This window comes from Recurvomyces mirabilis (assembly GCF_035927965.1).
Source record: "Recurvomyces mirabilis strain CCFEE 5264 chromosome Unknown scaffold_22, whole genome shotgun sequence".
Classification (NCBI taxonomy): Eukaryota; Fungi; Ascomycota; class Dothideomycetes; order Mycosphaerellales; family Teratosphaeriaceae; genus Recurvomyces; species Recurvomyces mirabilis.
Window position 1 is genome coordinate 109767 of NW_027041956.1, and position 18122 is coordinate 127888.

An 18122-nucleotide genomic window follows, 5' to 3' on the forward strand; every position below is an offset into this window, starting at 1 on the left:
TGTGAAGCGGCTGCTCACGAATAGCTTGCTTCTGGCGGAGACTCCTGCATTGCACCGCGCGGCGAGTCGCTGCCACCAGTCTCCTTCGGGGGCCTGGACGGCGGTACGTTGATGCCATTCCTCTGACTGTGATCTCGATGCTGATTAAACCGTCTAGCAATTTTTGATGGTTCACACTCGCTTCGGCATCTTTCATCAGTCGTTGGGCTTTCGTGCCTGGCATTGGAGAAGGTAATGTATTTGTAGCTGTCATAAGCAAAAATGATGATGGTGGGTGGTGATGCCGGTTTCGTGTGGAAGAGGAGGTGGGTCGAGGATAGCTGGCGGTGAGGCGGTGGTACAGTGCGACGGGCGGGATGGGAACGCTGTCCACTTGGCTCACAGAGTGTCTGCTTCACGAGGACGATGCCCACGCTCTGGCTCCCGATGCCTGCTGCTTTCTATGGCCTTTGCAGCGCTATCACGACCTCACCCACGCGTGACCCATCATCGAGCTTGCGATCTGTCTGCCCGCACGATGATGGCCTCAACTCGAAGCTTGAGACACAGTTTACATGAATGTAGATGCGAATGGGCAGAGAACTGATAGGGAACTCGGCCACGAAGAGATGGAGAGGGCGCGAGGAAAGGGTAAGAGCTTGGGCGTGGACCACAACGTACGAGGCTCACGTCTCATGGTATCTTGCCGTTACGTGTCATCGAGAAGATGTGTACAGGGCCATGCGGAAGACTGGTACGGGAGACGAAGGGAAATCATCAATGCAAGAACAGCCTTAAACCATCTCTCTATGGCTAGAATCTACCTGCTCACACTCTCCAGAGCTCACTCGTAAGCTGCTGTCTTCCGACTCACACTGAGTCTCACAGCGAGATGAAATCACTGGCATCATCCCGCCTCACTCAAGCCGCCTTCGGGAGCTTCAGACTCACCCCCCATGGCAGCTGCAGCATCCCGACTTCCGGACCCTGAACAGCGGCATTGACGAACAACGTACTCTCGCCCTTGATCTTCTCCTCACTCACAGAATTATACTATTATCGTGTATGGACTCATACTGGCTGTGCAGCATTGAAATGCTCTCCACAAGCAAGCACTAGATACATGAAGACGAGGATCGTGCCAGCGCAAGGTGTGGAGCATGAACTTTCCACGAGGACAACGCAGCTTACCCTCTGAAACGCACCACAGGCCGCACTGTGAAGTTTCTCGCACGAGCCCATACATCGCCGCACCTACTTATATCGAGCCACGACCTGCGTATGGTGATCAAAGATACACAGAGATGCAAGATCGAAAACTCCCTTTCGTACTACCGGACCAAGTCCACTATCACAGACGCCACTCCGAGGCTACAAGACATCGACGCATCATGGCTGAGGAAGTCGTCACACGCTTCTTTATCTTGTCGGATACCCACGGCGACCGACTACCAATTCCCGCAGTGACCTTCGACGTGGCGATACATGCTGGTGACTTGACCGAGGAGTCCAAGCTCGACGAGTTCAAGGATGCTATCTCATTGCTTCGTGAGGTCAATGCGCCTTTAAAACTCGTCATACCTGGCAACCACGATTTCACCCTTGATGAGCCCATGTTCAAGAGAAAGCTTGCGGCGATCGAGCCTCCGCCCGATGATGACCTAGTCAAGCGCGAGTATGGTGCGTTTGGCGAAGTATCACGCCTTTTCGACGACGCAACAAAGTCTGACATCGTCCTACTCGGAGAAGGCACTCACAAGTTCAAGCTTGCAAATGGTGCCTTATTGACCGTATATGCTAGTCCATACACTGCATCCCTAAGTGACTGGGGCTTTCAATATCATCCTCAGCAGGGCCACGATTGGTCAATCAGCAAAGACGTTGATGTCGTGATCACTCATGGTCCTCCCAACGGTGTGCTCGACTACACCGACTCCCAAACAAGATCCGGCTGCCCGGGCCTCTTTGCTGCAGTAGCACGTGCAAGGCCACGCCTTCACTGCTTCGGTCACATCCACGAAGGCTGGGGAGCCAAGAGAGTGACTTGGCGTGATACGCCGAGCGATCAGCCATCACACTTCACCGACATTGACAATGATGAGTCGCATGTGGTCCAAAATCTGGCAGGGCTTCGTGCAAATCGCTATGATGATACCGCGGGCATAGCAACAAAAAAGGAGACACTGGACAAATACATGAAGCAGCGATACTATCCAGCCAAAGAGGAACTATGCAAGGACATCAACACACTTTTTGTGAATGCGGCCATACAGGGCCCAGAAGAAGGTACATGGCAGCTGCCCTGGCTGGTCGAGATCAAACTTCCAAGAGCGCCACAGGAGTGAAGAGACCATCGACCGCCTCAATTAGTGGCGGAAGCAAACTCAAGGCGGGGGATGAAGGGAGACACGGGCAGAGAAGTGGCAGGAGATTACCCTCGAGGTCTTGGGGGCTGGGATGGTTAGCTTGGGTGGGGAAATGACTCCCATGCTTTGGGGATGTGGTATCAACGGGTATCCTCCATATCATGTCCGACGAAGCATGTGCAAGAGCCACGATTGCAGCATCGATACCTTAGTTTCTGATATGATACTGCCGCATGGGGTAGGCTGCTGCTTCCTCTAAGTTTTGTAGCAGGCACAGCCGTCCGAACAGCTCCACGGTATGTACTGACATCTTCCCTTTACCCGACTTTTGCATCACATTACATATTTTGATAGTATGTATAGGTATTCTTCGAACTGCAGCAACACGGATGTCAACGCTTGACCGTGGGTTCCGAACTTACGCTGATAGGATTCGCAGCAGACGATCCACACTAACTCCCCAGCACCCTCGCAGCCTTGCATCCCATAATCACTCAAGCTTCCCTGGTAGGCTGCATTGTCTGCTCCAGTGCACGTGTGATGCTTAGCTAATGGGAATATCAGTCTCCACTTCCACCCCGTCTCCACTCGCCAGCCTCCGATGACATGCCCACCAAGACCATCATCTCCGCACCACTCCGAGATGCACGATTTGAGTGCTTCTCGGCAGCCACCCGCCTCGGCCGGCCAGATCTCCGCCGCAAACTCATCCTCGTTGGCGGAGCAGCTAGCGTTGCCCACTCCTCTGCCTAGAAAACAGAGGATGTGGATGTCGCAGCGCCTCGTATCGCCATCAACAACATATACGAGGGAGTGATGGCCGGCGCCCAATGTTTCAGCATCGAATCCGACGGCAAGATAGTGTTCGACGCCTCGCAAGGTTTCCGCGTCACAATGGACATTCTCGAGCTCGCCCCCAGCGAGTGCGTCGAACGCATCCACGCTTGGGTACCCCTAGGTGAAGGGTCCCTCGCGTCCATGTCGGACTTGGTGCTGTTACGGGCCGTGACGGTGGCTGATCGTGGTAGTGATGGTGATATCTTGGACTTCAATTGGCTGTTGTCGAGGGTGGTGGAGATGGGTTACCCGTTCCCGGAAGTGGACGACGGGGAGCTCGAGTGGTTATGCATGGCTGTCGAGGTGTGTTTTGGTGGAGTCGTGGGTCGTTTGGTGCTTGCTGCAGTTCTTGGCAGCAATAATGCCGCCGGTGTGCGGCATCTTTTGTCGTCTGTATGAATATTCTTTTCAACTACATGTCTCAGGAGTCAACGTGGAATGTGTCTGAGGTGATTCGTACGTAGATGATTTGCAGCTGGAGGAGTTTGTCGCGGAGCTTGTGGAGTCGTGCATATGGTGAAGTGTACAGACACTCAAGAGTATCGACGAGGGGAGACCAATCCCAAGGGCTACAATATCGATGGTCCTTGTAGCATGTAGCAGCAGGTAAGGAGTGTCCTCACACAGAGCTTCCATCTCACCTCTTCTGTCGAGACCTTCCACATGCACAATAGCTATGACCTGGCTGGAGGAATTTGAATTCGGAATTAAGGGACATGGACTGCCGCAAGCTAATGGCAGCTGTGATGTTGCATGTCTCCTTACGTGAACGAGATGTCTACGAACATCGTTTCATCCTCTCACTACTTCGCCTCGAATTCGGTGTTCGGATGTGCTCTTTCCGGCTGACCAACGGTGAACATTGCGTTGGGCAGGAACCACTTCTTTTCTGATTCAAGCTAGATACTGAGGTCTCACATGCTGAGTCGACCATGTGTCATGCCCACTGCTTATCATGCGAGCGTACCAACGGTTTCGAGAAGTAGACAATATCTTGAAGTCGGCTTCAGCTCCGACTCGTGAGTATCTCGTTGGCACCAAGCGACTTTACGAACACAGGGCTGTGGTCGAGAGATGGCTCATTATCACTCACTTCACCAATGTTATCGGGATCCGTGCATTAAAGATGACAAACCCATGGTTATACAATTGCTTGGCTTGCCACGGTATCCCTTTCAAGAACGAGAATCACTATGAGTCGCTTTCAGCCAAGCAGTAGTCGTCTCAACAGTCAACACACGCACCTGCATGCCCGCGGGCGAACTGCTTAAGGCCGCCACCACTGCATACCCGCAAGCCTTCCCGCAGAGATCTCGTAGATGACGTGCAAGGGCGTCCCGTAATAAGCTTCCTGCTGTACCGACGATCCACAAATCTTCTTCGATTGCTCATCATGGTTGTCACCGCAAAGTCCAGTCTAAGTCCGAAAGCGATCCAAATGCTTGCGCGTAGCCGTAGCGCAGAGGCATAGGTGACCTACAATTCATTCTGACGACCTTCCCTTCTCACAATGCGGCCGTCTTCACCTTTCTTTCAGCCTCCCGTCTCTACCCTTGACAGACGTCACCCGACTCTGGGAGAACAGTCAATCGTGCTGTAGCGCCTTCGACAGGCTCTTGTTTCCCTACTTCTTACTCTCCACTCAACCACAGCTACTGGACCTGCTCAAGGCCAGTAATAATTACAATATGTGGGGGTCGAATATTGACGAGTCTCGTCTGCGCAATCAGAACAATGCTCCGCATAACCAATGGCACACCACAGGGGACGCAGAAGCAGGTGCCGATCGACAGCATCATATACACCACCCAACAGAGGCAGTAGAAGGTGATAGCCCTACAGATATTACAAGAGAGACCTCAGGTACATGGGGTGAACGAGATGTTGGTGGCTTCGACGAGGACGAGGCTCGCGAGAACTTCGATGCCTTGAGGAAGAATTTGACGGATCTCAATCGACAACGCTCTCACGAGTCGAGATTACAGAGGACGACTTCGGCGACAAGCAGGAAGAGTAAGGCGCTCTCACGACCAGCGACCAGACAATCCGAGCAGCCACCAGCAGAGTCTGAAGCTGGAGATCTGGAAGCTGGACCTGAAGCAGAAGAGGATGAGTTCGAGCTCGACCAGTTCATGCGGGAGGGCCATTTCGAGAAGCGAACAGATGGAGCCTCGGCGAAAAAGGTGGGTGTGATCTACAAGAACCTGACTGTCAAGGGTGTCGGAGCTGCAGCTACGTTCGTTCGGACGCTGCCAGACGCAATCGTCGGTACCTTCGGACCTGATCTCTACCACATCATCTGTCGGTTCGTGCCAGCACTCGCACGCCGAACAGGTGAAACACGAGATCTCGTCCACGACTTCACTGGCTGCGTCCGCGATGGCGAGATGATGCTTGTGCTCGGTCGACCTGGCGCCGGCTGCAGTACGTTTCTGAAAGCAATTGCGAATAATCGAGAGTCCTACGCTGGCGTTGAGGGTGAAGTCACCTACGGCGGCATCCCTGCAGACAAGCAGAAGAAGATGTACAGGGGTGAAGTCAACTACAATCCTGAAGACGACGTTCATTTCGCATCTCTCAACGTGTGGCAGACCTTTACATTCGCTCTGATGAACAAGACAAAGAAGGCAGGTGTCAAGGACATCCCCATCATCGCCAATGCGTTGTTGAAGATGTTTGGTATTGCTCACACGAAGTACACTCTTGTTGGTGATGAGTATACCCGTGGTGTCTCAGGTGGCGAACGCAAGCGTGTCTCTATCGCGGAGACTCTGGCCTCCAAGTCGACAGTGGCTTGCTGGGACAACTCTACCCGTGGTCTTGATGCCTCGACAGCTCTGGACTACGCTCGCAGTCTGCGAATCATGACTGACATCTCGAACCGCACGACTCTCGTCACACTCTATCAGGCGGGTGAAGGTATCTACGATTTGATGGACAAGGTGCTTGTAATCGACCAAGGACGCATGATCTTTCAAGGCAGAAAAGAGAAGGCTCGCCAGTACTTCATCGATCTTGGGTTTCAAGCACCTGAACGTCAGACTACTGCCGACTTCTTGACCGCCGTCACTGATCCAGTGGAGCGTAAGTTCCGTCCTGGACGTGAAGCCAGTACACCTAAAGGACCAACCGAGCTTGAGACAGCTTTCTTGCAGTCACCATACTACCAAGAAGTGCTCGAAGACATCAAAGAATACGAGACCTATCTTCAGCAGAGCAACTACGAAGACGCTAAGCAATTCGAGTCTGCCGTCGCAGAAGGCAAGTCAAAGTATGTCCGCGCTCAAACACCATACACCGTCAGCTTCCCACGACAAGTCATGGCCTGTGTCAAGCGTGAGTTCTGGCTCATCTTTGGTGACACCACGACTCTCTATACCAAGGTCTTCATCATCATTTCAAACGGCCTCATTGTTGGCTCGCTCTTCTACGGCGAGCCACTCAACACCGAAGGCGCCTTCACCCGTGGCGGTGCCCTCTTCTTTTCCATCCTCTTCCTCGGTTGGCTCCAGCTCACAGAACTTATGAAGGCCGTATCTGGTCGTGCCGTCGTGGCTAGACATAAGGACTACGCTTTCTACCGACCTTCGGCTGTCAGTATCGCGCGTGTGGTCGCTGACTTCCCGGTCATCGGGATTCAAACGGTCCTCTTCGGCATCCTCATGTACTTCATGTGTAACCTTGACATCGAGGCAGGCAAGTTCTTCATCTACTTGCTCTTTGTCTATGTCACGACTATCCTGCTTACGGCTCTATACCGCATGTTCGCCAGTCTGAGTCCCGAGATCGACACTGCCGTGCGGTTCTCTGGTATCGCGCTCAACCTACTCGTCATCTACACCGGCTACGTGATTCCGAAGACGCAATTGTTGACAGACTATATCTGGTTTGGCTGGATCTACTGGATCAACCCTCTTGGCTATTCCTTCGAAGCTGTGCTCACGAACGAGTTCTCTGGACGTACAATGCAATGTGCGCCTGCTCAACTTGTGCCGCAAGGACCTGACGTCGACCCAGCGTACCAGGGCTGTGCACTCGCTGGTGCTGAGGTCAATGCACAGCAAGTTCCTGGAAATTGGTACCTCGAGACACAATACAATTACAGCAGAAGCCATCTCTGGAGGAACTTTGGTGTGGTCATCGCATTCATCGTGCTCTACATCATCGTCACCGCAATTGCCACCGAATTGTTCAGCTTCACTAGTGCTGGTGGAGGCGCTCTAGTCTTCAAGAAGACCAAGCGCGCCAAGAAGGTGGCCAAGCAGGTCGATGCTCCTGTTGACGAAGAGAAAGCTGTTGGACTTGGTGCTACAAGCACTGGTGACAGCGCAAGCTCGACGAAGAAGGAACGCGACTTTGGTGACTCTTCTGATGCGGACAAGGAAGATGAAGCGCTTCAGCAGATCACCAAGAGCGAGTCTATCTTTACTTGGCGTGATGTGAACTACAAGGTACCATACCTTGGTGGCGAACGACAGCTTCTCAATGGTGTCAATGGTTATGCCAAGCCTGGTGTCATGGTCGCTCTCATGGGCGCTTCGGGAGCTGGAAAGACGACCTTGCTCAACACGCTCTCGCAACGCCAGACGATGGGTGTTGTGACTGGTGAGATGTTCGTGGATGGTCGTGCGCTCGGCCCAGAATTCCAGCGCAATACTGGTTTCTGCTTGCAAGGTGATCTTCACGATGGCACAGCTACGATTCGCGAGGCACTTGAGTTCTCCGCCATTCTACGACAACCTGCTTCCACGCCCAGGTCCGAGAAGCTCGAGTACGTCGACAAGATTGTGGATCTTCTCGAGCTCAACGATCTGCAAGACGCCATCATCTCCAGTCTTGGTGTCGAGCAGCGCAAGCGTCTCACTATCGGTGTTGAGCTGGCCGCTAAGCCTTCGCTCTTGCTCTTTTTGGACGAGCCGACATCTGGTCTTGATTCACAGTCCGCATACTCGATTGTTCGCTTCCTGAAGAAGCTCGCTCACGCAGGCCAAGCCATCGTCTGCACAATTCATCAGCCGTCCTCTGTCCTGATCCAGCAATTCGATATGATCCTTGCCCTCAACCCAGGTGGCAACTGCTTCTACTTCGGCCCTGTCGGCGAGAACGGCAAAGATGTGATCGATTACTTCGCTCAACGCGGCGCACAGTGTCCTCCCGAGAAGAACGTAGCCGAGTTCATCCTCGAGACTGCCGCGAAGCCTCACCGCAAAGCCGATGGCACGAAGACTGACTGGAACGCTGAATGGAAGAACTCCGAGGCCGCCCAGAATGTGATCGAGGAGATCGAGGGCTTGAAGTTGACAAGGAGTAAGACTGTCCCTGAGGCAGTGAGGAAGGAGCAGCAGAAGGAGTTTGCTGCTGGTATGTGGCTCCAGACATCCGAACTGCTTAAACGTACCTTTAAGCAGCACTGGAGAGATCCTAGCTACCTCTACGGAAAGCTTTTCGTCTCGGTCATTGTCGGTATTTTCAATGGCTTCACGTTCTGGTAAGCAGGACCCACGCTTGACACTATGAGTTTGTACTGACATGATCACCCACAGGCAACTCGGCAACAGCACTCAAGACATGCAGAACCGCATGTTCACATCCTTCCTGATCATCACCATCCCACCTACAATCGTCAACGCCGTCGTGCCAAAGTTCTTCACCAACATGGCACTGTGGCAAGCTCGCGAATATCCTTCAAGAATCTACGGCTGGTTCGCCTTCACAACCGCACAAGTCGTAGCTGAGATCCCGTCTGCCATCGTCGGAGCAGTACTCTACTGGCTTCTGTGGTACTGGCCTACCGGTCTTCCCTCCGATAGCGCAACGAGCGGCTACGTCTTCCTCATGACCGTGCTATTCTTCCTCTTCCAGGCCTCGTGGGGTCAATGGATCTGTGCTTTCGCGCCTAGCTTCACCGTCATCTCGAACGTGCTTCCGTTCTTCTTCGTCATGTTCTCGCTGTTCAACGGCGTGGTCAGACCTTATAGCATGCTGCCAGTGTTCTGGAGATACTGGATGTACTATGTCAATCCCTCGACTTGGTGGATCGGTGGCGTTCTGGCTGCTACGTTGCATAACATCCCGGTCGAATGCACGAGCAGCGAGACGGCGCACTTCGATGCTCCGCCCGGACAGACTTGCGGATCATACGCCGGTGCATACGCAGCCTCGGCTGGCGGGCGATTGCTCAACCCTGGAGCATCGCAGGACTGCCAGTACTGTCAGTATAGCTCTGGGGACCAGTATCTAGCCTCCCTCAACATCAATGCTGGCGACAAATGGCGGGACTTTGGCATATTCTTGGTGTTCGTCTGCACCAACTATATGCTGGTATACTTCTTCATCTACACTGTGCGCGTCAAGGGCTGGAGTTTCGGTTTTGGATATCTCTTTGGTGGTCTCGGCAAGGTTGCCAGCTTTGTTAAGAAGCCTTTTATTCGTTTATTCGGCAAGAAGAAGGCTGTGGAGTAGGTGATGATCAGGAGTGAAATTGAATGGACAGGGAGCAATGTATAACAGCGTTTAATTTGAGCGCGGTAGGCGAGCAAGTGCAGCCAAGTGTCAACCTACAGCATTGGGATAGAGGTATATTTGCATAGACATTAGCGAGGAGTTGGGTTTATGTATGGATTTGTCCTATTTACTGTAATCTTGCAACATTCCAGAATCGTCGTTTTCAAACCGTGTTGTTCAAAATTAATGAGCGAACAGGACAATGATAGACGACGACAGGTCTGAATGCAGGGCAGGATGAACGTTTGTCGTCTCTGAAAGATATGAATCAGGGGTTGTGTTCCACGCTCCTCCCGTGGCTATAAATACGCCCAGTTCGGCAAAGATGGCTGTGGCGTCTTGAATCACTTGACCGCATTGGCACAACTGATTTGCTTGCATATCTATAGGGGACTGCTGCTGCCCGCATCGATCAGAGCACGCACATAATGGATGGCGCACGCCACATGCTAATGAGACCCCTAAAGGGAGCGACGAGATGGCGCCTCTCTTCGCCTTTCTGGGCACGAAGCTGAAGACACGCATAGGAGGAAAGACCTCATACGGTGGCGCCATGCGTAGGAAGATATGAACAGCCTGTCTCCTGGTCCACATATGCCCCATCCCTCACCATCCTCGACCTGATCTCGGACCACGGTATGGGAGAGTGGCGATTCCTGGGTGCGGGCGGGCACACGACGAGGCCTTCCATATCGTCCTTTGCTCGAGTGGGCGGGATACTCGCTGGCATTCTAGTACTTATAACATACCTGCACTGGCAATTCCCGCATCCTGGACTGCCCACGCACCTCATCAGCCGACCTTCAACTACAACGACTGAATCTGTTCCGGGCCGGCTCTTAAGGATTAGCATGGTCTATGGGAAAAGCAACACCAATTTCGAGCGAGCCCTTAAGACACACGAGAGCCATTCTAAGCAATGGGGCAATGGCTTCGAGGTCTTACGACAGGATCTTGCGACCGGGTTCTGGAACAAACCTACGTATATCCTTCATGTCTTGACGCAGGAGCTTATGAAGGCACCTCGTGAGAGAGCAGAATGGTTGATGTGAGTCCTTTTCATCTACGATCATACCTTGCCAGCCAAAGCTGATGCACATGGTTTGATCTGCAGGTGGGTCGATGCCGACTCAATCATTATCAACCCAGATATTTCTCCGGAACTGTTCCTGCCGCCAGCCGATCTCTCGCAAATCCATTTCGTAGGTACGCGAGATGAAAACGGCTTGAACACCGGAATCTTCTACCTCCGCGTCTCCACATGGTCTATATCTTTCCTCATCGAAACACTGGCAATGCCACTGTACGAGCCCGATGCTGGGCTTGGGCGTTCGGCGGACCAAGACGCGATGAGCCTGGTCTTGCATAAGGAGATTGGAGGACCCTCGAACCAAGGATACCGTGACGCTATGGTACTAATACCTCGATTGTGGATCAACACCTACGAAAGGGAGGAGGATGGGTACGAAGGCAAACGTGGCGATATGTTGGTGCATTTCCCGGGTTTGGAGGAGACAAGACGGAAGCACATGGGCGACTGGTTGGATGTCGTCGAGTCGAGACCTGGGGTGTGGCGGTGCGCTCTTGAGGAGACGGAGTACTGGAACGTGACTCGGGAGTATTGGAGGGAGTTTCGAGCGGCGTATGAGTTGTGGAAGGAGGTAGAAGCACTACAGGACACAGAGGACATCAGTGATGCTACATGGCAGGCTGCTACAGATTTGAAAAAGATCCTCGAGACTGAAGCCGATGATATTGTGAAAATTGGTCAACTGAGGTCGAAGCTCTCGTCTACCTTCCAGTTTGAAGGGGTAAATTCATGAAGGAATGATGAAAGGCACTTCCGCCTGTTGAGTATTGGAACGGTGGAGTCATGAATTGGTCAAGGGCCATACAAGTAACCCTCGCAACGACACAGTAAACACGCACAAGACTCGGACTGCTCTGAACTACGTTGACACGGAGTCGGAGATCAGCATAGCGGCTACATGCCTCGTGGCGGCAGGTTTCGTACATTCGGATCCACTCCTCGGGAGACTCGCTCGATGAACAGCTCTGGCAAAGCTGCTTCACGCACAATATCATCTAAGGCAACAAGCAAACAGTACATCGCAAAAAGTCACGAACTCTTGAAGGACGGCCGCTACGAGACTATCAGGGAGCTGGGCAAGGGCAGGTACTAGAGTGTGTGGCTGTCAAAGGATTGACAGTATGTTCAATGCACATGTCCATATATGTTAGGTACACTTTTCCTTACTCTATATCCTCAGCAGGCAGAACTCGTATGTGGCGCTCAAACTACCAAGTAGCGACCGCTATGGCGCAGAATATGACATATTCGAGATTGAGATCCTCAAGACCATTACACGCCATCAGATCCTCATCGGGGACACTAAGTCGACTCATATCGTCGAGCTATTGGACACCTTTCAAATAAACGGAGCCACAGGAGTCCACCAGTGTATTGCCATGCCTGTGCTAGGATGCAGTCTTAGCTCGCAAGCCGGCCGCTTCCCTGATGGTAGAATACCTTATCGGATCATGAAGCAGATAACGAAACAGCTGCTGTCCGGCCTTGCTCTCCTACACGAAACTTGTGGAGTCATTCATACCGGTAGGCGGATGCCGAGTGTGCTCCAGCTTGACGTGGCAATCCCGGCTAAAGGGGCAATAGATCTGCAGCCATCAAACATCTGCTTTGAAGTCGATCAAGCTCAGCTTCTACGTAAGTAGCTGAGAACACGTCCATACGGAAGTCACTAACATTTGATGCGCAGTCATGGTTGATAGGCAGACGGCGGAGCAAGTCACTCCAACGATCAGCGAGGGTGACATTGGCAGTGTCAGGATCATCGACCTCGGTGTTGGTAAATCGATTTGAGGACCGTACTGTATCGACTTTCCAGCTGCTCTGACAATGCTGTAGCTTCTTGGGTTGATCATCACTTAAGCGACAACATACAACCGGAACATCTCCGAGCTCTAGAGATCATTCCAGAGGCTCCCTGGGGTCCACCTGTTGACATCTGGAGCCTAGGTTGTCTGGTAAGGCATGAATCCAATGAAGCACGAATATGCCTCGCAGACACGTTCGGATGGAGCACTGCTAAGCGTAAATTGCAGGTCATCGAGTTCGTCAAAGGACATGTGGCTTTCCCTGGAGCAGCTTCTCAGCACGAATCATGGGCGTCCGAGGATGATCATCTAGCACAGTACATGGAAGTCCTCGGTCCGATGCCTCCTGAGCTTCTACAACGTGGCACGAAGACTCCTGAATATTTCGATCAAAGCGGCATGTTCTCCGCAGATCTTTTACCATTGCGTTGCACAGCTGACTCTTTGTCTCAATCAGGTAAGCTCGTCAGGATCCCAGAGCTCCAGATCACGAGCTTGAGGGACTTCGTAGACGGCGCAGAAGGCCCATTCCAACGGCCTCCGGACATGTCGACCGAACAAGCCACCAAATTCGTGAACTTTCTTAGTGGCGCATTGACTCTTGACCCAGACTGCCGCAAACGAGCGACCGAGTTGCTACAGCACGAGTGGCTGCAAGACTTGTAACAACGGCTGTTGTGAACCCTGCTCGAGCGTGAAGGGCATGATGGAAAGATATACCGCGGCCGATCATTTGGCATCCGCCGTGCTTTGCAAAGTCCGGCGGCGCGGTGCGTGGCTATCTGCTCCTCTGCAGCAAACTCGTCGCACCCACATACGACGCCCCGATTTGCCTGCCGGCCAAGAAAGAGCCACCTGGTAGGTATTTTTCGCACTTCCGCTCCCCGATACCCTTTCGCTCACCAGAAACCATGCTAGCTGAGAGTCTTAGTCTAGACGGTAAGTCCTCACAGCTTCGATCGGGGAAGTTACGATTTCCATAGCACGGCGCGCCAGACCGGGAGATAAAAGTCCGTTTTCCTATCATTTGAGCAGGTACACAGATCTCTACAGCCCACATACAACTATCAATCGTACGCCTCCTTGAAAGAACGCCAATAGCTGCACACGATCAAAGGCGTACTATACAGCCCACCCCACCCTTTCATCGCCCAAGCGCCATGTAAAGGCCCATCAGTATATTCATCATCCGAACAGCCACTGCCACTGCCACAGGCACTAGGCGCTAGGCGCTGCCTCTCCTCCGCATACTCACGACTTGCCTCTGCTCATCCCCCTTCTACCCCGTGTTCCTTCTCCCCGTCCGAGCGCCAGCAGCAGTAACACCACCATCAACCGCGTCACCAACGGCTTTAGGCCTTCCTTTCTCCTCAAAGCCAGCCCACTCCCCTCCAGAAGCTGAAGAGCCAGCGCCAAATCCATCCTGCGACCTCCACTCTTTCGATTTCTTCTTTACCGGCTGCTGCTCTCCAGCCTCCGCCTTCCTCTTCCTGACCCCCTCCCAAACCCCAGAATAAGCAGAAGCATCATCAAGCCCACCCTACGAACTCGCCTTACTCTTCTTCGTCTTCTTCTTCGCCGGCTCCTCCTCCCCACCAGCATCCACCTTCCGCTTCTTGCCCTCCTTACTCACGTCCCCATTCACCTTCCCCTCCTTCTTCGCCCTCTTCTCCGCCCTCTCAGCCTTCCGCTCCGCCTTCTCAGCCTTCAACTTCTTCTTCTCCGCCTTCCGCGCCGCCTTATCATCAGGCGCAGTCTTGGCCTCATTCGGTGGCGCCGCAGCCTCCCGTTCCTTTCGTGTAGCGGTGCCGTTGAGGTTAGTCTTGGTAATGAGTCGGCTATCCTCTTCATCCTCCATACTCTCGTCCTCGTCATCGTCCGAGTCGTCTTCTTCTTCAGCGCCGACTTTAACGGGTGTAGATGAGCTTGCTTTGAGCGTCTTACTGCTCGGCGCGTCCACCTCTTCGACCAGCTTTCTCTTCTTGCTCGGCTTGGCGGAGTCACCATTTGTCAGAGCAGCGGCAGGTGTAGCGTCCGCGGCAACACCGTCAGCATCAGCATTGTACTTCCTCGCTTCCTTGATCTCCCACTTTGGCGTCTGAGGTTGTTGTTTTCCACCAGGTCCGATAGCGACACCGCTGGCTTTGAGTGGCTTACCCTCCATTCCTCGTAGTCTTCGCTCGAGCATAGCGCGGCCTTGCACACCGACTTCAGACTTCTCCTCCTCAGTCGGCTCCTCCTTCTCGCCTTCGCCTGCTTGACCCCAGTCACTGAGGGCGTCCACACGAAGACCGAGCGTAGCTTTCGTGGCGAGCATACGTGCGATCTTGCCCTTGTTCTTGCCGCTCGCTTGGCCGATGAGGGAGGCGTGGTAGATAAGTCCGTACTTGGGTGTGTCGTGTTTGGTCTTAAGCGCACGGAAAAGTGCTTTTTCTGCACCGAGGATTTGGATGGTCGAGGCAGGTGATTTGGCCAAGTTCATAAGGGAGCCAGAGTGGGCGATGAGTCGTGCGCCTACGAGCTCGCCGACTAATGCTGTGAGATTAGGTGCGATGGCTTGCATGCGGGCGGTCAAGTAGGAAGAGAGCTGCTGACGGTACTCGGTGAATCCTACGACTTGCTCGGCCAGCTCCTTGATGCAGTCCAGATCGACGTCGGTGATTTCGGTACCCATGGACACTTCAGCAGCAGCCTTGACAGCACCTTCGATCTCCTCTGGCAGGATATCGCTCAAGTCCGTCGTAGCAGCATTCGTCCTCATGCCCATGGACAAGATAACTCTCGAGAAGGCGAGATTGTCGTTGATGATCTTGGCCATCTCAGGGAAATGCCATCCATACCACTCCTTGACTCGCATAGCATACGTATTCAACTCCTTGTCCAGATCGTCCAGCAGCGCAATCGCTTGGATGATCATAGTATCCACCTTATCAGGCGAGAACTTCAGCTTGTGTCGCGACAAGCTGTGCGAAAGACCCAAGCTCATTGTGCCGATCTCTTCTGGTAGTAGGCCGGGAATGAGAGAGGGAAGGTGTTCGCGGATGGCACGGTACAGGTCAGCGGTGGTGGAGTCGGAGACAGGCGAGATGTCGAGTCCAGGGATCTTCGTGATCGAATTGCCGAGTTTCGGGTCGGCGACGGCGAGGGAGACTTTCTTCTCGTCTTTGAGCTCCGAGAGCATGTTGGAGAGCATAGGCGTGACCTGGATCACATGATGTTAGTCCTCACCTCCCACCGTATATCTCCTCTGATATCTATCCGCACTCACCTTCCCATCCGTCAACGCCGACGCCTCCTCCAACGCCGCCGCAGCACTCTCAAACTTCCGGAACTGCTTCAGCTTCAACAAACTGCACACACCCTCTGCCGTCTCGGCCTCTTTGGCCAAGTCATCGCGCTTCAGTAACTTCTTGTCTTTCGCCTTGAGCAGCGCATAGCCGGCCGACGTCTCCGTAAGGATAAAGAGCGTCATGGTGGTGGTCGTGTGTGTATCGTATCGTATCGTGAGCTATTTGCTGCTACAGACCCGAAGCTATTCTGCTTGAGAAATTCTTCCGCTGCGAAAGAAGCTCTCGCACGGCTGCTTCCGTTTCTGCGCCGTGGACGGAGGTGCTTCCGCGAAATCTTGGCGTGCTCACATGTACAGCTAGCATTAAATGTCTGGGACTGGCTTAACGTCCTCACTGACACCAACACCAACACCAACATGTGATCGACTACATATCAGGCCTTCGCGCCAACCAGCAATACTTCTACATGGCAGCTCCGCCCTCACCCTCCACCGACTACTTCTCCGGCCGATCATCCACTCGCACCCGTCCCGGTCCCACTGTCCTCCCACCACAATCGCGACTAGCAGCAACACCAGGCTCCCCACGCACACCCCTACTCGGCCGTAGCATCTCCTCGCAATTCGGCTCCCCCGGAAGCTTCCGCACTGAGCAAGAGGATTTGATCATCTACGAGCTCGGAGCACGACATCTCAGTGCCGGGTTCGCGGGCGAGGGCCGGCCGAGATGTATTCTTCGTTTCTGTCCGGGGATGGGGAGGCGGGTGGGCGATTATCGCGGTCTGCAGGCTGGATACAAAAGTGACGGGCAGCGAGGGTCGAAGGACAAAGGCTGGGGCGAAGAGTACGAGCTCTATCGGACAGATGTTCGACAGCTCGACCTAGGACTAGTGGAAGACAAGCTTGAACGAGCAGTCCGACAAATTCACGCCGACTACCTCCAACTGGATACCAAGCCTCGGAAAGCTGTTCTGGCTGTGCCTTCTCTGCTACCTACGCCTTTGCTAGAGGTAGCGCTAAAGGTACTCTTCGATCACTACACACAGCCTCCTTCGATCGTGATCCTGACCACACCCATACTTGCTTGTGTGAGTGCGGGGCTGCGCAATGGGCTGGTCGTGGATATTGGATGGGAGGAGACGGTCGTGACGGCTGTGGGGGAGTACAAGGAGATCTATCAACGAAGAAGTGTGAGGGCTGGGAAGGTGTTGGGTCAGGAGATGGCTTCTGTGCTTGAGAAATTGGTTGGAGACGGGCATGATGGTCGAGATGATGACATGAGGATTCCTTTCAGGCATGCGGAAGACATCGTTGAGCGAATGGGCTGGTGCAGACCAAGACGAGCTACGACTTCGGACGCAGACCCAGCGACGACTACGTCCAAGAAGAAGATCCCGCTTCCCACCTCCAGCTCCTCCCCGATAGAAATCCCAGCAGAAACCCTCTCCAACCCACCGGAAACTATCTTCTTCGCCCCCTCCACCAACCTAACCGACCACGACGACAACGAGCTACCCCTGCAAAACCTCGCCCACGCCGTCCTCCTCCACCTCCCGCTAGACCTACGCTCCCTCTGCCTCTCACGTATCATTCTCACAGGCGGCGTAAGCGCTCTCCCGGGACTAAAACAACGCTTCCTCTCCGAACTTCACGCGCTGATAAGGGAACGGGGCTGGGACCCCGTGGCTAGCTATGGATCGGCGAGAGCTGCGTTTATGACGAAGATGGAGAAGCGGTTACCGAGTAGGACGAAACCGCCTGATGCCAATAGTCCACCATCAACGGCGTTGACTCATTCACCAACGAACCCGACCAAGCGATCATCTCTCACCAGCACAGCTGATCATAACACCGCGTCTTCAATGCCAGCTCATGCCCGACCTCACGACGACCTTATGGATCCGCGATCCCTCCAAGCAGAAAAGAACCATGCCATTGGCCGTTATCGCACTGAAGCGGAAACTAAGAATGCGGTGCGGGGTGTCGAGACCCTTGGAGCCTGGGCCGGCGCAAGTCTAGTGGCTAGTCTGAGGATTAAGGGTGTACATGAGGTTGAACGGGAGGAGTGGGTGAAGTATGGGTTGAGGGGTGGTGGTGGGGGTGTGTATTAGCATTGACGTAACCACCTATCTTACATCATGCCTCATGCCTCATGCCTCATCCCTCATGCCTCATCCCTCATCCACGTCATCAGCAAGTATTGGAGATCCTCAGCCATCTATCCTCTCAATTCCGCATGCCGTCGACACCCT

At 53.6% G+C, this 18122-nt stretch overlaps 7 protein-coding genes across 7 annotated transcripts; 6 read left to right on the top strand and 1 right to left on the bottom strand.

Annotated features, from left to right (window-relative positions):
• Positions 1-1370: 1370 nt before the first annotated feature.
• On the top strand, positions 1371-2324 carry LTS14_007733 (uncharacterized protein; the record flags this gene model as incomplete). The annotated part of the gene is made up of 1 exon (XM_064840423.1): positions 1371-2324. One exon carries the CDS (start codon positions 1371-1373, stop codon positions 2322-2324), a length of 954 nt encoding a protein of 317 aa, XP_064691873.1.
• An 837-nt stretch (positions 2325-3161) lies between these two features.
• Positions 3162-3581, top strand: LTS14_007734 (uncharacterized protein; the record flags this gene model as incomplete). Its single annotated transcript, XM_064840424.1, has 1 exon — positions 3162-3581. The coding sequence occupies one exon, from the start codon at positions 3162-3164 to the stop codon at positions 3579-3581; it is 420 nt and encodes a 139-aa protein (XP_064691874.1).
• Positions 3582-4870: 1289 nt separating this feature from the next.
• SNQ2_3 (ATP-binding cassette transporter snq2) lies at positions 4871-9644 on the top strand (the record flags this gene model as incomplete). Its single annotated transcript, XM_064840425.1, has 2 exons — positions 4871-8670; positions 8726-9644. 2 exons carry the CDS (start codon positions 4871-4873, stop codon positions 9642-9644), a joined length of 4719 nt encoding a protein of 1572 aa, XP_064691875.1.
• Positions 9645-10537: 893 nt separating this feature from the next.
• LTS14_007736 (uncharacterized protein) lies at positions 10538-11509 on the top strand (the record flags this gene model as incomplete). The annotated part of the gene is made up of 2 exons (XM_064840426.1): positions 10538-10734; positions 10801-11509. 2 exons carry the CDS (start codon positions 10538-10540, stop codon positions 11507-11509), a joined length of 906 nt encoding a protein of 301 aa, XP_064691876.1.
• Positions 11510-12155: 646 nt separating this feature from the next.
• LTS14_007737 (uncharacterized protein) lies at positions 12156-13247 on the top strand (the record flags this gene model as incomplete). Its single annotated transcript, XM_064840427.1, has 3 exons — positions 12156-12411; positions 12464-12553; positions 12613-13247. The coding sequence occupies 3 exons, from the start codon at positions 12156-12158 to the stop codon at positions 13245-13247; spliced, it is 981 nt and encodes a 326-aa protein (XP_064691877.1).
• An 874-nt stretch (positions 13248-14121) lies between these two features.
• Positions 14122-16053, bottom strand: NOP58 (Nucleolar protein 58; the record flags this gene model as incomplete). Its single annotated transcript, XM_064840428.1, has 2 exons — positions 14122-15783; positions 15850-16053. 2 exons carry the CDS (start codon positions 16051-16053, stop codon positions 14122-14124), a joined length of 1866 nt encoding a protein of 621 aa, XP_064691878.1.
• A 284-nt stretch (positions 16054-16337) lies between these two features.
• Positions 16338-17981, top strand: LTS14_007739 (uncharacterized protein; the record flags this gene model as incomplete). Its single annotated transcript, XM_064840429.1, has 1 exon — positions 16338-17981. One exon carries the CDS (start codon positions 16338-16340, stop codon positions 17979-17981), a length of 1644 nt encoding a protein of 547 aa, XP_064691879.1.
• Positions 17982-18122: the final 141 nt, after the last annotated feature.